Source organism: Argiope bruennichi, chromosome X1 (assembly GCF_947563725.1).
Source record: "Argiope bruennichi chromosome X1, qqArgBrue1.1, whole genome shotgun sequence".
NCBI classification, from domain to species: domain Eukaryota; kingdom Metazoa; phylum Arthropoda; class Arachnida; order Araneae; family Araneidae; genus Argiope; species Argiope bruennichi.
In genome coordinates this window covers 55,124,710-55,144,448 of record NC_079162.1, presented here as the reverse complement: position 1 = coordinate 55,144,448, position 19,739 = coordinate 55,124,710, and the positions used below count along the sequence as shown (strand labels likewise).

At 29.9% G+C, this 19,739-nt stretch overlaps 1 protein-coding gene across 1 annotated transcript in view; it reads left to right on the top strand.

The window, feature by feature from the left end:
• Positions 1-215: 215 nt before the first annotated feature.
• Positions 216-19,739, top strand: part of LOC129958943 (disintegrin and metalloproteinase domain-containing protein 10-like) — an 81,730-nt gene continuing 62,206 nt past the window's right edge. Inside the window, exon 1 of the mRNA XM_056071693.1 lies at positions 216-1,128. Coding sequence (XP_055927668.1) covers positions 1,047-1,128 — 82 coding nt within the window. The 5' untranslated portion in view covers positions 216-1,046. The remainder of the gene's footprint in view (positions 1,129-19,739) is intronic.

Sequence of the window (19,739 nt, the reverse complement as noted above, 5' to 3'; positions counted from 1 at the left end):
GAGATATAAAAAAGCTTATAGATTATTCATTCAGGTACCTTTTTTAATTTTTAATGAAAGTTTGATTTTAAATTGTGTATAAATTGATCCGAAATGTAAACAAAGCGGCACGACAATGAACTTGTCGCTGCTGTTCCACCAACCCACTTCCACAGAGAGTTTCGCTATTATTATAGCCGCGCAGCCTCCCTTCCCGTGTTGTATATCAACCACGAGCCATTCCGTCGCTATCATTCCAGGAAACGAAAGCCTCGAAATCGAAGATCATTAATCAATCTGAGAATTCCTTGAACAATCCACTTCCTAAAACGCGATTCACCTAGAAACCGAAATTCGTGTGAATGGGCGATACCATTCATTTAGAATGAAAGGGATGTTGTTAAATCGTTGACAAATGTTGTTGCGATCCGCCGATTCTGTGAATTGCAGCTAGTGGTGAAGCGGCCACTAGGAGAAACATCGTTTCGGCGAAATGAATGAAAACAATGATTTCTCGAAAAGGAGTGAGTCAGAACTCGTGACTGATGTTTCTTCTTACCTTCCAGGTATTCCAATTTTTGTTTTCATTCTTCAATATTTATCATCCAAAGCCCTCTATTGTCCTATGTTGCTTAGATATAGTGACAACTCACTCAAGGAAATATTTTCTTGAGAATTCCATTGAAGAAATTGTTAGTGGAATAGACTGCTAGACAGATACTGTAAATTTTTTTTCCCTCAACATCTTAACGTTTTTTCATTTGTGGCGGGAATTCTGTGAGCTGAATCGATTCCGTTCGATTGGCTTATTTACACCTGGGAAGTAAGGCATGATTACGTACTTCCTGGAATTACTTTCCCAGCTGACTGTGTTTGTGTACGTTTTCGCTCGCGGTCTCTCTATGGACAAGCGGTGACTATAAAAACTTGTTTCGGATGTTGAATCAGGATGAGTTTGACTTCTCGTTCATGAACGACTGTTTATTATGGATAGTTGGCTACTGACAGCTGTGACGGTGAAATCGCCTCAGCTGTAGTGTTGACATCCCAACAGCTGAGAAAGAACAATGTTGAACACGGGGCCGTGGCTCTACGTTCCTCTTGTGCTTCTAACCATCCTCGTAACGGTCTGTCAAGGTGTCAAACCAGGTAATTAAAGATGATTTACTCTGTTATTGTTGAATAAATTATTTTATATTTTCCTGAAATATATTTCTTGAGTATTAAAAATTTATCATATATATAATGTGAATTTTACATTCAGCTTAATTTTACAGAAATAAATACATGAATTTTGCTATATTTAATTGAATTTTAGATGTTTTATTTACAAGAAGTAATTTTTAATAAATATCTTTATTAAAAACTGAATATATATCGCATTTAAATTGCAAGTTTCATTTTCTTATTAAGCTTTCAAAACTTTTTACATCAGTAGTGATGAATATTTGACACAATGAATTAATATTTACATTTTTTGTATAAAAATGTTTTAATTATCGCAAATTTTCATATTTTAAAAAATTTCATTTTCGATTAATTTATTCAGTCCAACATTCTTATTAATTTTATTAAAAACACTAAAATCCATTTTATGATATTCATTTTCTTTGGCTATATTACTGTTTTATTCATCAGATTGTATCATTAACTATTCTTTTGTTTTCATTGTGTCCTCAACAGATAACAAAACCTTGTGTAATATTCTAATTATCGTTATTAGAAAATGTTACTATTAAAAAAAAGATATACTTGAATGTTACATGAAACTTTTTGAAACAGATGTCCTATTTATTATTTGGCAATAAATGATATGTAAACATTTAAGATTTAATCTTTAAAATATAAAAAAAAGTATTTTTACTATTATTTAACGTCTCTTGTAATTAATTTTATTTACTTATATTAGTTTTAAAGCACCGCAATTTAAATAATGTTGAGAGAAATAATAAAGTCCTTCAATTTTTTCGCAAGTTTAAAAATTATAGTATTAGCAAGTTTTTGAAATTATAGCGCATGTTTTGTAAATTTTAATAAAAATATATGCATTTTTTCGATTACATTGACTTTATGCTATAGCATTCTATCTCCAAAAACAATAAAATAATTAATAAATGAAAAACTGTTATTTCGAATAAAGTTAAGGTTTTCATATTTTAAGATCCTTGTCAGGATTTATTTAAACATCATGGAAATTTTCATATAATTCTATATGAAATTTTCCGGCTAATCGGAGGTGGGTCTAATTTTTCATCGAGTTATTCATTATATAATTTGAAAAATCAATTTACATAGTGCAGAACTTTGCATAAGATGTTCGCCAGGGTTTACTTACCCAAACCTTACGGAAAGTTTCCTAATATTTTTTTCTTCTTTATTTGAGTGCATCTTTCCAGATACAAAAAAGGGTTTGTCTCCCCTCTCCTATTTTACGTTACATTATAAAACTGAAGAACTTAGTTTATATATTTTATGGTATACTTATTTTTAAAAAAGGATTTCAAAATGTCATATTCGTTTGTTTTGAATTGATTTTTTTTCCCATTATCGAATGTCTCAATTGTGATAATGGTTGGATTATTTTCAGTGTAAATTTCTTGAGTACGGTCGTGGTCTCTGTAAGCAGTAATGGAGCAGAATTTTCTCTGGTCGTGGTCTCTGTAATGGAGCAGAATTTTTAAATAACGTAAACAGTGGCAAAGCGCTATAAGATCATTGTTTTTTTTTTTTTGTGAAATGTATTTCTGTTGAATCGTTTAACACAAGCTGAATGCACAAAAAATATTCGAAATAGAAGTGTTTGAACCGGTAGAGTAATAGCCTTATTCACTTTTTAGTAAGCAACCGCCAACATAGGTACCGCCTAGTTAGGAAGATATCATATATACCTATAAAGGAAAATATCTTACGCACTGTATATGTAGAAAAGATCATACTTATTGATATGTGATTTATAAATCCTTCAATAACAAGTGAATATACCATAAAAAAAAGGGGGGGCAATTAGTTCCCTTTTAATACAACTAATGGTATGGGCTAACTTTAAATACCTCGTAAGTTTGTCTTTTATGCTATTCATTTCATAATTTACCCATCTTTAATATAATACTCTTGGAACATCGTTTCAGTACGGCTACTATAGTGGTTGAACCGCTGCAGATGAACGGGCGGAGATAGGGTGTTTTATAACGAATAAAAATATTTATTGAAAAAGTTTCGAATGACGTTCCAAATAATTAATTTGATAACCCCTAAGTTAATTTTTTTTTAAATTACGCCTGTATGAATCGAAAAAAATGAAATGCTACAGTTTCTATTTCTTTAAATTATATCTATTGATATTTGATGAAGCTTCGAAGCACTTACAATTCACGTAGCTAAAAAGAGTTAAATTTGCATCTATTATTAAGCACGCTTTGTCGTTTTTCATGATTAACGAAGTTTAGCTAGATTAGCTTTCCGTCTTCAAGCAATATAATACAATATTAAGAAATCATTTTCTAGTTATTTTGTATCAGACAATTAGGAATACAACTGAACAGGCATTACCTCTCCAATCTTCCTTGCCTCACTAATAAGAGAATGTTTAATCCTCCACGAATTTAATGTGCACCAAGGCTATACACATTGAGAATCCTCCTTGGAATCGGCCTCAGCAATTCTTTGGTCCCAGGATCTCCTGTTATTTCAAGATTTTATACGATGTCACCAAAATGTTTCCAGTACTCTGAATGCGGTGCGATATTGTACTAATATTGTTGGATATTTTGTACTAATAGGGTTTGCAAAAAAGAGTTGACTCTATTTCATATTACCCTTGAAGAAAGCGTTATTTTGATGATTATAGAAAGAAGACAATGAAATTAACACTAATAAAAGCAAGAGAGTTCATTGAATATAAAAATATCAAATTACTCAACCTTCACGTTTGTAGGCTTTTGAAAGGTTGAAGCTCCGCAATCGAACCATTCATCTTTATAAAACAGACCTTCATTCATATTTTTCCATCCATCAGAAATGTTTGTAAAGGTTATTCTAGATTTTACTATACGAATTCTATACTAAGCAATTTTTCTAAATTTAACTAAACACATAATTTCGTAACTGCTACACGAACACATAAAAATGGCAGCTAGTATACGAAATACGGTACTGTCCACGAAATATGCATTTTTTTTTTTTGCAATGTATTTCTTAATATGTAAATTGTAATTCTTTAAAACAGAATACCCATCTTCCTTAAGGGACATATGGAATAAAATAAATTTAAGAAATCATTAATTAATATTTTAAATAAATGCTAGTTTTTAAACTTAAGAAATTCACTCATTTAAATCCAAAATTCTCATGAAATGTTTAAGGGTAAGGACTAGAAAATATTGCTATAACATTTCATTCGGAGATGTCTGAGATTGTAATTTTTTTAAATAAATGTTAAGAACTCTCTGATTATGTTCAATAGCTATTGTTTCGAATGAATTTTTGTCCCTAATATTTTGTGGAGTAATCTTTTGTATATCAGTATATAAGTATCGTTAAAATGCCATTTAATATGCAAAAAATATTTTCGGTTAAACACATTTAGATACAAGATAAGAAAATAAAGGAAGAGCATATTTATAGAACTAAAGTGAAGTAGAAACGGTAAAAGATGAAAAAATATTATCAGTTTGCTGAAAATGAACAGTGAGTTATGCAGAGAAAAGTTATTAAATCATTTTCCGAAAGTTATATCCATTTAAAACCTTCGTTTTAGTCTCGGTTTAACTGAAGGGACTGTAAATTGGGAAGTTTAGCTCTTTTGGTTGGTAGAACTGTAACCTTAAAGGAGCAATAAAGGAAATGTTTTATTTAGACTAATACGATTTAAATTTAACGTAGCACTATTTTAATTTTGAAATGAATTCGTTTTATTGATAACTATTTGCTGACACTTACGTCAAAATTGTATTGCATTATACACAATCAAGACCTTAAAAAAATATCAACAAAACAAGAAGTCGAAAAAAGTTTTTTGCCCGAATATATGCCGAAAATAGATTTTATCCGTCTTCTCCTAATCTTCCTTTTCCGCCGTTTCCATATAATCCTACGCCCTTTCGCCCTTTTCTCATAATTTAGAAGATGTGTCCGTCTAGACAGAATATTGCCCCGTTAGTGATATCTCAGAACTAATAGTCACAGATTAACTAACGAAAGTTGTTTTGGAAAGTCTCTTATTACACTGACAGAGCGCTTTAGAAATAATAATAATAATATTTTTCGTATTTTCCTTTAGATAAAAATATATAATAAAATTAAAAGTTTTGTTTCCTTGCAATGAGATCTTCTCTATCCACTAAGTTCCTGAAATAGGATTGAAACAAATTGTGATCTTTAAAAAAAAAAAAGTGTAATACAAAATTTTTAAAAAAATGCCGAAGGGAAATATTAGCAATATAACCTGCAATTTGGTCAGTAAAGGGAGATAATGAATCAGCATAAATACTGTTTATTTATGTTAAGATTTATTTGCACACTGATAAATCGGTCATTTTAAACATTGAAAAAACGTCGCTGAATTGCTTGACGCCAAAACAAAAGTTGGGATTTGAGCATCTGATAATGGTGCAGATAAAAGGGGCGAGGATATTTTAAAACTCCTCCCATCGTTACAAACAGCAGTGAACGGATATAAATACTGATTGGAGCTATTAATGTGAAAGAGGATGGAAACGATGCAAATGAGGTCACAAGTTTAGGTTAAAAAAGCAGTCGAAATTTAGAGGTTGAAAATAAATACATTTAAATTTTATCACCGTTCAAGATTCACAGAAATTAATAAGGTATTTTTCCGTGGCTCTCTATGAAAATTAAAAAAAAAAAAAGAAGGTAAAAACAAGGTTAACCATCTTTAGCGTTTTGTTCTCTCAATTATTATTAAGAAAAACATAATACAGAGATTATCGAAAAAAATATAAAAAACCACGATGGAGCAGACCATTTTTTATAAAGTGAAAAAGGGCTTTGGGCTCCATAAAAATGATTGTGCTGTGGAATTCGGATCATTTCTATGGAGAAGGAGGAGTGGGAGAAGTATGGAGCAACACAATTCTGACTGCAAAGTCATTAAGCGGTTAAAAAAAATTAGTCGGATTTTTTTTAAAATTCTTTATCGTGAGGCAGTTATACTCTATAAGTGATGAATCGTCTATAATTACTAGACAGCAACCTATTGTAGATTGTAGGTACCATTTAATCACTAAGGAACTAAAATTTGAAATATTTCTTACACCTAATTTTATACAGACCTTTTTAACAATATACCCTAGCTTATAAAAATATGAACTTTGAATTCGATATTGTCGAAATCTCAGAAGTGATGTTTAGAAATTAAATTTTAGAATTGAAAGTTTCATGATTTTTTTCCCTCTGACTCAATTTTTTTTTAAATTCTTCTATCAGTACTGAAATTTCTGATTTAAGTAATGTACTGAGACTCTTAATTTATTTACCATTTACCGTTTTCATACTTAACGCATTATTTAACGGCAATTTGATACAAAAGTTATATCATGTCACCGTCTATGATTTTGCAGTTGAGAACGATAGTGAATTATAAAAACTCTCGTTAACTTGTAAGCGGTCTACAATGTATTAATTTATATGCTAAATGTAGAAATGCAGGCGCTTTTTATTTTAAATACCAACATTATTACATATTTTCTTTTGACTTAAAAGCAAATATTGCAATAAAAAAAAATGTTCCGAAATTTTTAAATACTGGCATTATTACCAATTTTTATTAGATTTCAAATATAGAAGTGTTGTAAAAAATATAAATAATTCACTCGGATATGAAAATAGAATAGTGATATATAAGCCAAAAACTTCAATTTTTCAAAACAGATAGCATCATCATTCATATGTCTTCCTATTTTACCCCAAAGATGGGATAGCAACGGCTGCAGCTCCCCAATATTTTTGCGATATTTATAAATATCATCGTAATAGCACAGGAAAGGGTTTGAAACCAAAATGCGGTATTTCGGTCGATAGTGGGAGCATTAATCTTTGTTTCGTCCAACTTCCTTCCTGCAAAAAATGCAATGGAACCCTTCTACAGGCGGCTTGGCTTAGTGCAGAAGAGCCTGAAATTAAGTTAGGCGAAAGCGAAACTGAAAAACAGACTTCCAGCTTATTTTCGAAAGCGATCTGTCTTCTTTAAAAGAGATCTTCAACCGAAAGGAATTCGTAATTTGTTTTTCTTCATACGCGAAATTTCGTTAAATGGATTCCTCTAATAGCATGGAACTAGAAAGAAATGGGCATGGAAGAATCCAATCAGAGGGAAGGCATTTCGGAAAAAAGCCTTTTGGGATGACTTAGTCTTGGGTATACATTTTCATTACTATGAAATTATTAGCCCTCCAACTTCATTTCAAGAGGGGAAAAAGCATCGATGCGATAGACTTTTTTTTTAATCTATCAGGGACATTTTTATAAAATAAAAGGCAGATTTCGGATCGGATAAATGCTGATAGAGGTTGACAACTGAAAATGAAAGTTCCCTCTTCTCAGAAACTGTTTAGTGAAAGAAAGGCCAGTTAGAGATACGTATCTGATCTAAATTTGTTTTCGTAACTTAGTGAATGAGGGTTTATTCTAGCAAATTCCATAATGGGTGCCTTGAAAGATTTCAATATTCCTCCAATTGTATTTTCCAAAATTTTTAGGTTTTATATAGCTATTTAGTTTAAACCTTTGCGCTTGTCTTGAATGGTGCCTCTTGGGCACCATTCAAGACGGTGCATCATTTTGACGCTTTATTTATTTATTTTTCAATTTTGATTGTTAAAAATACCTACAGAATGGTAAAAAGACGTAGATTCATTTTTCGGGGAAATTCAACTTAAAACAATTATGTTTTGAAGCAATAAACAAGCCCTTACATTAAGTGAATAATTATGCATCGAATTACTTTTCCGCGTGCAAAGGGTTAATTATATTAGCGTAGTTAGTTTGCTTATTTAATTATATTGACGTTTCACTCTAAAGCAACGCAGACACTATTTTGGGACAGGTCTCATAATTTTGAGTCGTTACTAGATTAAAAGTACAACAAAATGATGCAGCATCCTCTCCCTGAACTTCCACACCACACCACGCCAGCAAAAGAACCTTTAATCTTCAACGTCATATTTAATGTGCTGTAGGCCTTCTTACAAGATAAATCTTTTAGTGAAAACTGGTTTCAAAGCTGAAAGTCCCCGTTTGTAAGTTTGAAGCACACTATTTGGCTACCACAGACCAGCAGAACTAAAAAAAAACAAAAAAAACATACTGTAAAGTTGACAAACATCATTCTGTAGTAATAACAATCAGTGTTTGTTAGCCTTTCCCTGATCCGTCTTGCAAGACAAGCAATAGATTCATATATCACGTGGTTAAAAAATAACACTTTATAGGAATCCGCTGTAAATAAATATCCCGCATTACGTTATTTTCTATAAAGCGTGTTACCACAACGCGTGACTTTTAAAGCAAATTCGTTCAACTGTTTTTAAAACAAAATGAATTAGTATTTATTAACAACACTTCGATAATACTATGCTTTATATATACTATGAGAGCTCTGCATGGTGCAGAAAATGGCCTAACTTTAAACCCGCGTTAAGTTGCTAGACATATAATTGCAAGGTTAAATAACATCTTTTCGTAAAGGCAACCTTCGCAAGAAAGTCCCAGTGAAAGAGTAAGCTATCCTTTCTGGTGATCAACGTTAATCCTTCGTATCGATTGATTGAAGTTCTTTCTCACTTGTTGAGCGTCCTTCTTACCGTCTTTGGAAGTATCCTTTATCTTTGTCTGAGCCCTTCTTAATGGTCTAGTGCTATCTGATGAGCTGACTGATGATGACACTGGAAAGGTGCTCCAACATTTCTTCTTTTGCAATACAGACATCTGCTACTAATGGATCATCCATCCTGTCTGCCTATGAATCATCCATAAATTCGAATAAAAATCATGTATGTATCCATAAGCTGTTGTTTGGGATCAATGAAGGTAATTTATGCCTACGTTATATTTCGTAAATATGTCTTAATACTTTATCACTCCATATATATGGCATGTTTCAAATTGGATTTTACATGCATATTTCATCAATTTTTTTTTATACTTAAATGCCCAGTGTTGCCTTTAAACAACATAACCAGTTTTATCTTTTAAAATATTATGGGAATAATATTAAAACTCTTATACCTGTTATTGCTAATAGGATACATACTGAATATGTAATTAATTTACAACATGCACATGGTTGTACGAGTGCTGATGAAGAAAAAATAATTATAAATTGATATTTTTTTTATTTTGTGATCGCATGTCCTTTATGTTTTGCTTGCAGATCTGAGAATACCATATTTTATTTTGCAATGTTGAATTAAAAATTCCTATTTGTAAATTAAGGCATTTTAGTCTACATTTATCACTGTTCAAATTATTTTTATGGCGAATTAAAACTCAGTGTGACAATGAGCTGTTTCTTAGCCGTAAACTGCATTTAAAACAATGATTTTTAAAACTATTTTTCGTATGATTTATTCAAGAAATATTTTTATATCAATTTTTAAAAAAATCAGGTATTTAAGAAATAAATAAGAATTGATCAATAATAAAATCTGTCACACGTCCTCTTTAAATGAGTCGTTTTGACTTAGTTCAGATTCATTCCTAATCATTGAAAAAATTTTTAAACGTCGCAAATTTCTGATAAAGCTTTACCTAAGTTGAATTATCAACCATCAGTCTTTTTCATTTCTATTTTATCCTCTCTTCCCTTATACGCAACAAAGTTGGACCAAAGACAAATTCTTGTATTAGGCGACTTGGGGTCTTCTCTGCTTTATATAGAATAATTAACCGATTGACAGAAAGAATAGGGGATGTTATAACATACAACTCAAGGATTCGGATGTATATTTTTCGACCCATCTGTGAATGAATAATTACCGTATCTTGTCCTTTGATAGTGCTAAAATGCCGTTGATCTCTGTTAACAGCGAAGTTTAGAATGATTTATTGGCCTCTTTCAAGGTGAGGGTCATCAGTGGTTACAGTTAAGGATAGACAATGGACATTAATCACTAATAGCAAATCATTATTTTTAATCGTTTAAAATGTTCAAATATTTGAAATATTTGAACAAATTTTAAATATTGTAATATTTTTTGATTTTATATGTTTAATAATGGGTTAAAATAATTATGACATCTTATTCAAAAGTAGGCTTCGGCCGTTATATTGCATAGCAACAGTAAAACAAGTTATCGTTTTGAAATATGATTCGTCAGAACATCATCGTTAATACGTCGTTTTGGAACTATCTCTTGAACGACTTTCTAAAGAGTTTTTTATTACACTATATCGATCCCGATAACTTTTTCTTTAAAGACTTAATAAAATCATTTAATGTTGTGTTCGTAAAATTTTGTTCTAATAATACATTAATGCTGAGCTCTGATTTGGTGAGATTTTCTTTTAATACATTGAGCATTATTATTTATCTGGACATGTCTCATGCTTGTAAAGATGAAATTTTATTATCGATTTTTCACTTCTTTCCTGATGTATTTCAGGAATGAAATTTATACTTTTTGTTTATACTATATATTTAAGCGAAAATTCTTTGTATATTCACTCATGAGAATATTCTTTTTAATGTTTTCAAATCTTAAGTTATTATTTTATTTCATATCAGTTGCACTATTTGGTAATGAGTTTCAGAAACAATCCACTTCAAAATATTTAAAAAAAAAATGATTAAAATAAAGTTTTCTGTTTAGTGCACTAATAAGAGTGTCCTTCTCTTTTAAACATTTTTAATTAAATTTATTTTGTTTGAATTTCAGCATTACTTAAAATCAAATTATCCTTGCAAATTTTTTCCCAAAAATATTGAACTGTAATGCAAAATCTATGGATAATCTCTCTTTCTATGCATATTAATTTACTTAATTTCATTTTTACAAGTTTATTTTGAAATGCAATAGCAATCGAAAGACGGTTTGTAAATGAAAAATAAATGGGAATTTCTTTTATGTCGTCGCCATTTAATGGACGAAAAAAGAATGAAACATTGTATATTTTTACTGATAGAGCTCACTCACTTAATCATTTATTACTCGATCCATGGCAGTGATCGACTATTAATGATCGATTTTCTTTAAGTCACGGTTAAATGATGAAGACTATACCTGAGTTGTCATTCCATTCTTTTAACTTTCACGTACTAAGTGGCTCCTATTTAGTAGGTGTCCTAGGAATCATGTATGCTTCGAGCAAGGAAAAAACCTATATTGTGACACATGTATTTTTAATTGTATTCTATATAATATATTCTCCTATGTAGGAATATTCAAAACAATTGTTCCGACTACAAATGGCCGTAATTGCCTCTTAAACTATGATAGGACGAAAAAATTTGAACACAGTGCAGACGGAAGTTTTTATTTTACTTGTGTATGTTATAATCGCCCTGTGATTTGTTAAGCAATTATTACGCTTCATCTTTTGTTACACTGGCAGCATTTCTAGGGTAGCATTCTTTAAGTGTATCTTCAATTCGTTCATCGTTGCACGCATAAAGACTATATTATTGGGGAATTATGGCTTATTTTTAAAGAAATAAAGATTCGAGAAGCAATTTCAGAAGACAGTCTTTTCATGTTACGCATACGAGTATCAAATGCGCATCAATGACTTCAAGCATTCTTCACAGTGTGTATCGTTGATCACACGGATGCTGCAAGTGTTACCAAGAGGAATTACATCGCACAATTATAGCACAAATAAAACGTTCGACTATCTTCTGAATTGCATCTAAAATGTATCTTCCTATCATTATGTGCTAAGATGTTACAGCCATTTGTTTAGGTTTTGCATAAATTTATGATTTGTGCATTTGTTTAGGTTTTGCATAAATTTATGATTTGTGCATTTGTTTGGGTTTTGCATAAATTTGCAACTTCCGTATTTATTTAAATTCTGCATAAATTTGTAATAGGCGAATTTTTTTATGTTTTGCATACATTTGTAATTGGTAAATTATACAAACTTATTCAAAGACAGTATTATAAGCATCTTGATATGTTTTTACTTTAATCAGAGTTGGAATTTTTTGTATCCTTGAACGCTGTTAGATATGAAACAGTTATATATGTTATAACAATTAGATATGAAAACAATAATTAAAAAATAAGCTTTTGTAATTCTGAAATTGCTGTAATAAGTTACATTTCATGCATAAACTAAATAGTAGATTAATTTCTAACAAACTTGTTTAACAGATAACATAACCACACCCAAGTATTGAATAATATATAGTAAGCATCATTATATGTTTATTTTATTTTCAACGGAGTTATTATTCTTTTTATTTTTAAAAGCTATTTAGTTAGAATATGAAAGTTGTAATTTAGAATTAGGCTCTGCTAAATTGTAAAAAACTTTAATATGTTAATATACACGCAAAAGCTTAATTTTTGACAAACTTAATTCATTACTTAGCACTGAAGTCATTCTTTTGCGAATATTCCAGATTTTTGTCACCTGTTTCTCTTGCACCAAGTTTCTTAAACTGTAGGTCATGACCCTATGTGGAATCGGGGAAAATTTCATATTACCTTCTTGTTTCAGATTTTTCAATATTTGTAAAATGAATGGTGAAACTTATCGACTTATATATCAGTAAAACTCGCCGAGTAAATATTTATCTCAAATTTCCTTTTATTTAACATTTATTAGCTATTTGCATTCCTATGTCAAGTTGGATTCTCCTTGTTGAAACATGCATCATTCTCACATTCTTGTCATATAATTATTATTATAATAACCGTATGATAGTAAAAATTCTCACATTAAATTTTAGAAGCTATAATAAATTTTTAACAATTTTTTTAACTTCCTAAGCCCTAAAATGAATCCAGGAATCCTTATACTCGCATATGTATAATTATACATTTTATTACTTTTCGAAATGAGAGTTAATATTTAATCATCGTATTATTTTTTAAACTTTGGGGTTAAAAAAAAGGTTTTTCTCTCAATGGTTTCCGGGTTGAAAAATTTAGTAAACTGTGGTTGAGTGCACTGATTTTTCAAATGTATTTCTTAAAACATTTTTCAAAAATAACAAAAAATTGCACTTTTTTAAAAATAAAATAATTACCGAAAAATTGTTTCAAAGAGGGTGATGCACCCGCGTGCTCAATGTCAAATGACTTCTATTTTATAAATATTCTAGATTTAATGTGCGCCTTCTCCCGCATACATGACAATGATTGATAGAACTCCATGCTTAGGAAAAACTTATAGTATCTAATCCTGATAATCTTTTCAAAGTAAGAAATGATGTTTGTCGCTTATGTAACGTAGACTTAATGTCAAAACGATGATAAAAATGATTATGATTCTTAAAAAAATTATTATGATTCTTCTTTTATTGGTCTATTTTTTTACTTAAAAGCGGAGGATTCCTTTTTATCTAACTGTTCTATTCTATTTGTTATCAAAGAACGAAATCTAATTGTTAGTATAAGTAGAGTTATTAACTGTAGGATGTTAAGGAATCCTTCTCTTCAAGTAAATACAAAGTAATTCATCAAAATTATTGTAGACAAAATTGCATGTTGACTTAATATCATTAACTTTCAAAATACTTTAAATTTATTACAAAATTTCCTAACTGCGATATTATAAACAGAGTAATTTAAAGTTTATTATTCATCATTTTTTTTTCGTGTTTTGTAAATAAAGGATTATTTTTGCATTGATTAGATACTCTTTATTCTTAATCGGCATGTTTATTACAGATTTACTATCCTGAGCCTTTTGTTTGTTAATTAAATGTCAAATCTAATATTTTCTATTTATATAATTGTGTTTGCATCATTGCATAGATGTATCTGATATAATGGAACTTCGTGAATGGAATGTTTTTTATTCGAATTTATTTTCTTTAATTAGAGGACAAAACTAAAAATTGTTCAAAAAGTTTTGTACTGTTTTTGTTCTCTAAATACATTTTTACCTTGAGTCTCCAATGATCGTATGGGGATAGTTTTTAAGGCCTCTAATTTACTCTAAGCCTCTGATTACACTTTCTAAAACAAAAAAAATCCCTTTTCCTTCTAATTAAAATTTTTTTGAAATGTTAGATCTGAATTAGAGGATTACTGTTTATCCTCTAGCTTTGTTGGACAATTAAGATATTTGAAGTGTTTCTTCTATTTTTTATTAATGTTACATTCTTATTTAATGAAATTATCTTTCAAAAATAATTAAATTTTTAATTATTTTTGCTTTATTAATTAAAATATTAATTGTTTATTAAAGCTCTCAATTATTAAAAACGAATTTTGATAGCCATTTTTAGCACAAAACTTTGTTCTCGATTTTTACTCATATTATTTTAATTCTAATTTTTTAGATAAATCGAATCTTTATAATAGTCCTGTCTGCTTCGATTTGTATTACAGTATCAAAAGTTGCCCAAACGTTACAAAATATATGTGGATTGATTGGTATACATGGTCTACAAAATCTTCAGCCTCGCTGTATAATAGATTAGGGTGGAGAACAGATCATTGATAGTGTACTGAAATCAGGAAGGAGGGGCTAAATGTCAGACATTGATAGATTGCCAAAGAAAAAGTCACGATGACAGGCACTGTTCAAGGATTCAGTGCTAGACAGTTGAGAATCCATTTAAGTGACAATAAAATTAATCGCTCAGAAAAATCAGTGAAATGAAATGGTCACCTTTTAATGCATTGGATATGCGGATGATTAAAAAAACGGAAAGTGAGAAAGAATTAATTGTTTCACTCATTTAAAGACATTGTGATTTTTCTTTTCTCCCTTTTTTTCCCTTTTTTTATATGAATTCTTCAAGTTTCTAAGAATCCGCATTTCCATAAGGGTTCATTATTATTCGGGCAGAAACCTCATTTAAAAAATGAAAGGAGCAGAGAAACGCAGATAATGAGGTTAATTGTTTTTCTCTCGAAAGATGAATATTTTGATTTCGATCATTTCAATAATAAAGGGGATTTGCTTACTATTCTAAAATTGTCTCTTAGAATAGAATGAAAATTCAAATTTAAATCTTTAAATAAATTTATAATTGTCTTATTTATTGCCGAAAGCTTTTTTTGTATTCAGTTTATGTTGTTCCCAGTACTCAGTGTAGGATAGCATTTTCTTTTTATTATTAAGTTTCCCAAACAATTTGAAGTATGTCGCTTGAAATAAAATCTCCGTAGAATCTCTGTTCTTGAAAATTCAGTTTTACTGATAAAATTTGCAGTGGCAGAGCAAGAACCCGATGCATAGTATGAATTTTTGCCTCCGTCATCAGTGGTTTAGAAAGACTAAATGGCGCCTGGAGCGTAGCATTATTCTTTCATCACTTTGTGATATTTTACTTTAAAAAGTAATATAAAAGCACTAATTTTTTGGCGCATCTTTAAAATGATGTCCGGTGCATTTATGTTTCTTTTGCGTCCCGATCGTTATGCCTCAGAAAATCTGTCTATAAATTTATTTTAGATTAGCCGCCTTTGGCGACCAGCCGGTTCGCTAATCTTAATGCTGGTTAAAATTTTAGTAATTAAATATTTTATGTAATTCCTACTTTAATAGCTTCTTCATCAAAATATTTCAAGACTTCAAATTTTGATAGTCATATAATTCACTCATAATATTATAAAGGCCTTCAGTCATAATGTAATGTATCTCTCTTATTTTCTGTTAGCTCCCGTAGAATTTATGCTTTAAATTAAAGTGGAAATGATGTATCTACAATTAATACAATACTTTTTTTTTAACTGAAACAAAGCATTTTTTTTATAATGTGATTACTGAAAACAGAGCCACTGAGCATTTAAACCTTATGGGCACTGAAGAATATCTTTCTTAATTTATGTAATATCTCAAGAATTTGTCAACAAAATTTTCTCAGATTCACCATGGGCAGATCGATTAATTAACAGTGTTTAATTTCAAATGCAACAAACACTAAGAAAATAAACAGAATCATTTAAAATAATCGGTCAAAAACAGATTTTAAAAAAACTACTTAAAAAACGATATACTTAAAACTATAAGCATATACAAAAAATATATAACTAACATAAATACAATTTAATTACAAAAGCATACAACTAACCTAAAAATAATTTAAATCAAGTGCGCATCCGTCGAAAATAGTTGTTAACAATCAGAACACAAAGCGCATGCGTGAATTTTCAACGCCAGTTATGGTAACGCAAATGCGTGAATTTTTCTACGCCAGTTGGGGTAACGCTATGCAGATTAGAAATTTTTAATTTCCTTTATTCTGTTTAATTCTAAAGTATGAATCTGAAAGATCGATTAATTAACAATGTTTAATTTTAAATGCATCAAACATTAAGAAAATAAACAGACTCGTTTGAAATAATCAGTCAAAAAATGTTAAGCCTATCCTCATTAGCGTGGGGGGAAAATCTGAAGCCTTACTCATTTGGCGGTAGGGGAATGAAGATTTTTTTGGCGGGAAAGTTAGTTTTTAATTAATAATTAAAATTCTAATTAAAAAATCAAAAAAGGGACCCCAGGTGCACATTCCCGACCTCCAAGGTATACATGTACCAATTTTGGTAGCTGTAGGTCAAACAGTCTGGCCTGTAGAGCGCCAATACATACACACACACACACACACACACACACACACACACACACACACACACACACACACACACACACACACACACACACACATTGAGCTTTATATAAGTACTAGCCGCCTTTGGCGACCAGCCGGTTCGCCAATCTTAATGTTTGTTAAAATTTTAATAATTAAATATTTTATGCAATTCCAACTTTAATAGATTCTTAAGCAAAATATTTTAAAACTTCAAATTTTGATAGTCATATAATTCACTCATAATATTATAAAGACCTTCAGTCATAACGTGATATGTATCTCTCTAATTTTCTGTTACCCCTCGTAGAAATTATGCTTTAAATTAAAGTGTAAATGATTAATCTGCAATTAATATAATAATATTTTTTACTGAAACAAAGCATTTTTTTTAATAATATGATTACTGATAATAGAGTCACTGAGCGTTTAAACTTTATGGGCACTAAAGAATATCTTTCTTAATTTATGTAATATCTCAAGAATTTGTCAACAAAACTTTCTCAGATTCATCATGAACAGATCGATTCATTAACAATGTTTAATTTTAAATGCATCAAACACTAAGAAAATAAAATGAATCGTTTAAAATAATCGGTCGAAAACAGGTTTAAAAAAACTACTTAAAAACGATGTACTTAAAACTATAAGCATATACAAAAAAATATATAACGAACATAAATACAATTTACTTACAAAAGCATGCAACTAACTTAAAAATAATTTAAATCATCCGTTGATAGTGGTTGTCATAACAACAATCAGAACAATGCGCATGCGTGAATTTTTCTTCGCCAGTTAGGTAACGCAAATGCGTGAATTTTTCTACGCCAGTTGGGGTAACGCTATGCAGATTATACATTTTTAATTTCCTTTATTCTGTGTTATTTTAATTCAAAAGTACTTCAGAATGAATATGAAACATGGATTAATTAACAATGTTTAATTTTAAATGCATCAAACATTAAGAAAATAAACAGAATCGTTTGAAATAATCCGCCGAAAAATATTAACCCTAGCCTCATTACTGTTGGGAGAAAAAAACAACTGAGCCTTACTCATTTGGCGGTGGGGAAAATGGAAGATTATTTTGGCGGAAAATTTGGCGATGGGGAAAATGGAAGATTTTTTTGGCGGGAAAGTTAGTTTTTAATTAATAATTAAAATTCTAATTAAAATTTCAAAAAAAGGGACCCCAGGTGCACATTCCCGACCTCTAAGGTATACATGTACCAAATTTGGTAGCTTTATGTCAAATGACCTGTCCTGTAGAGCGTCAACACACACACACACACACACACACACACACACATTGAGCTTTATTATAAGTACTAGCCGCCTTTGGCGACCAGCCGGTTCGCCAATCTTAATGTTCGTTAAAATTTTAAAAATTAAATATTTTATGCAATTCCAACTTTAATAGATTCTTCAGCAAAATATTTTAAAACTTCAAATTTTGATAGTCATATAATTCACTCATAATATTATAAAGGCCTTCAGTCATAACGTGATATGTATATCTCTAATTTTCTGTTACCCCTCGTAGAATTTATGCTTTAAATTAAAGTGTAAATGATTCATCTGCAATTAATATAATAATATTTTTTACTGAAACAAAGCATTTTTTTAATAATATGATTACTGATAATAGAGTCACTGAGCGTTTAAACTTTATGGGCACTAAAGAATATCTTTCTTAATTTATGTAATATCTCAAGAATTTGTCAACAAAATTTTCGCAGATTCATCATGAACAGATCGATTAATGAACAATGTTTCATTTTAAATGCATTAAACACTAATAAAATAAAATGAATCGTTTAAAATAATCGGTCTAAAACAGGTTTAAAAAAACTACTTAAAAAACGATGTACTTAAAACTATAAGCATATACAAAAAATATATAACTAACATAAATACAATTTACTTACAAAAGCATGTAACTCACCTAAAAATAATTTAAATCGTCTGTTGAAAGTGGTTGTCATGACAACAATCAGAACAATGCGCATGCGTGAATTTTCTTCGGAAACTTCTTTTCCCTTTCCAGCTGTGTTGCCATAGAAACCGGCGCACAGCTGTTTACACGTTTATGTTTATCTATTCAGATTTTATAATATCTAATTAGAGTAACGGTGAATATCAGTGTGTTCGTGTTCGTCAATAAATGTTAATTTTTTTAATAACATGGTTAACGAAAACAGAGTCACTGAGCATTTAAACCTTATGGGAACTAAAAAATATCTTTCTTAATTTATGTAATATCTCAAGAATTTGTAGACCAACCGGTTCGCCAATCTTAATGCTCGTTAAAATTTTTATATTTAAATATTTTATGCAATTCCTACTTTAATAGCTTCTTCATCAAAATATTTTAAAACTTCAAATTTTGATAGTCATATAATTCACTCATAATATTATAAAGGCCTTCAGTCATAACGTAATATGTATCTCTCTAATTTTCTGTTAGCACCCGTAGAATTTATGTTTTAAATTAAAGTGGAAAGAATTAATCTGCAATTAATATAATAATATTTTTTACTGAAACAAAGAATTTTTTTATAATCTGATTAATGAAAATAGAGTCACTCAGCGTTTAAACTTTATGGGCACTAAAGAATATCCTTTTCAATTTACGTATTATCTCAAGAATTTGTCAGCAAAATTTTCTTAGATTCATCATGAGCAGATCGATTCATTAACAATGTTTACTTTTTAATGCATCAAACACTAAGAAAATGAAACGAATCGTTTAAAATAGACGGTTTAAAACAGGTTTTAAAAAAACTACTTAAAAAACGATGCACTTAAAACTATAAGCATATACAAAAAATATATAACTAACATAAATACATTTTAATTACAAAAACATGCAACGAACCTAAAAAAAATTTAAATCCAGTCCGCATCGGTTGATAATAATTCGTCAACACAATGCGGAATTCAGAACACAAAGCGCATGCGTGAATTTTCAACGCCAGTTACGTAACGCAAATACGTGATTTTTTTTCTACGCCAGTTGGGGTAACGCTAT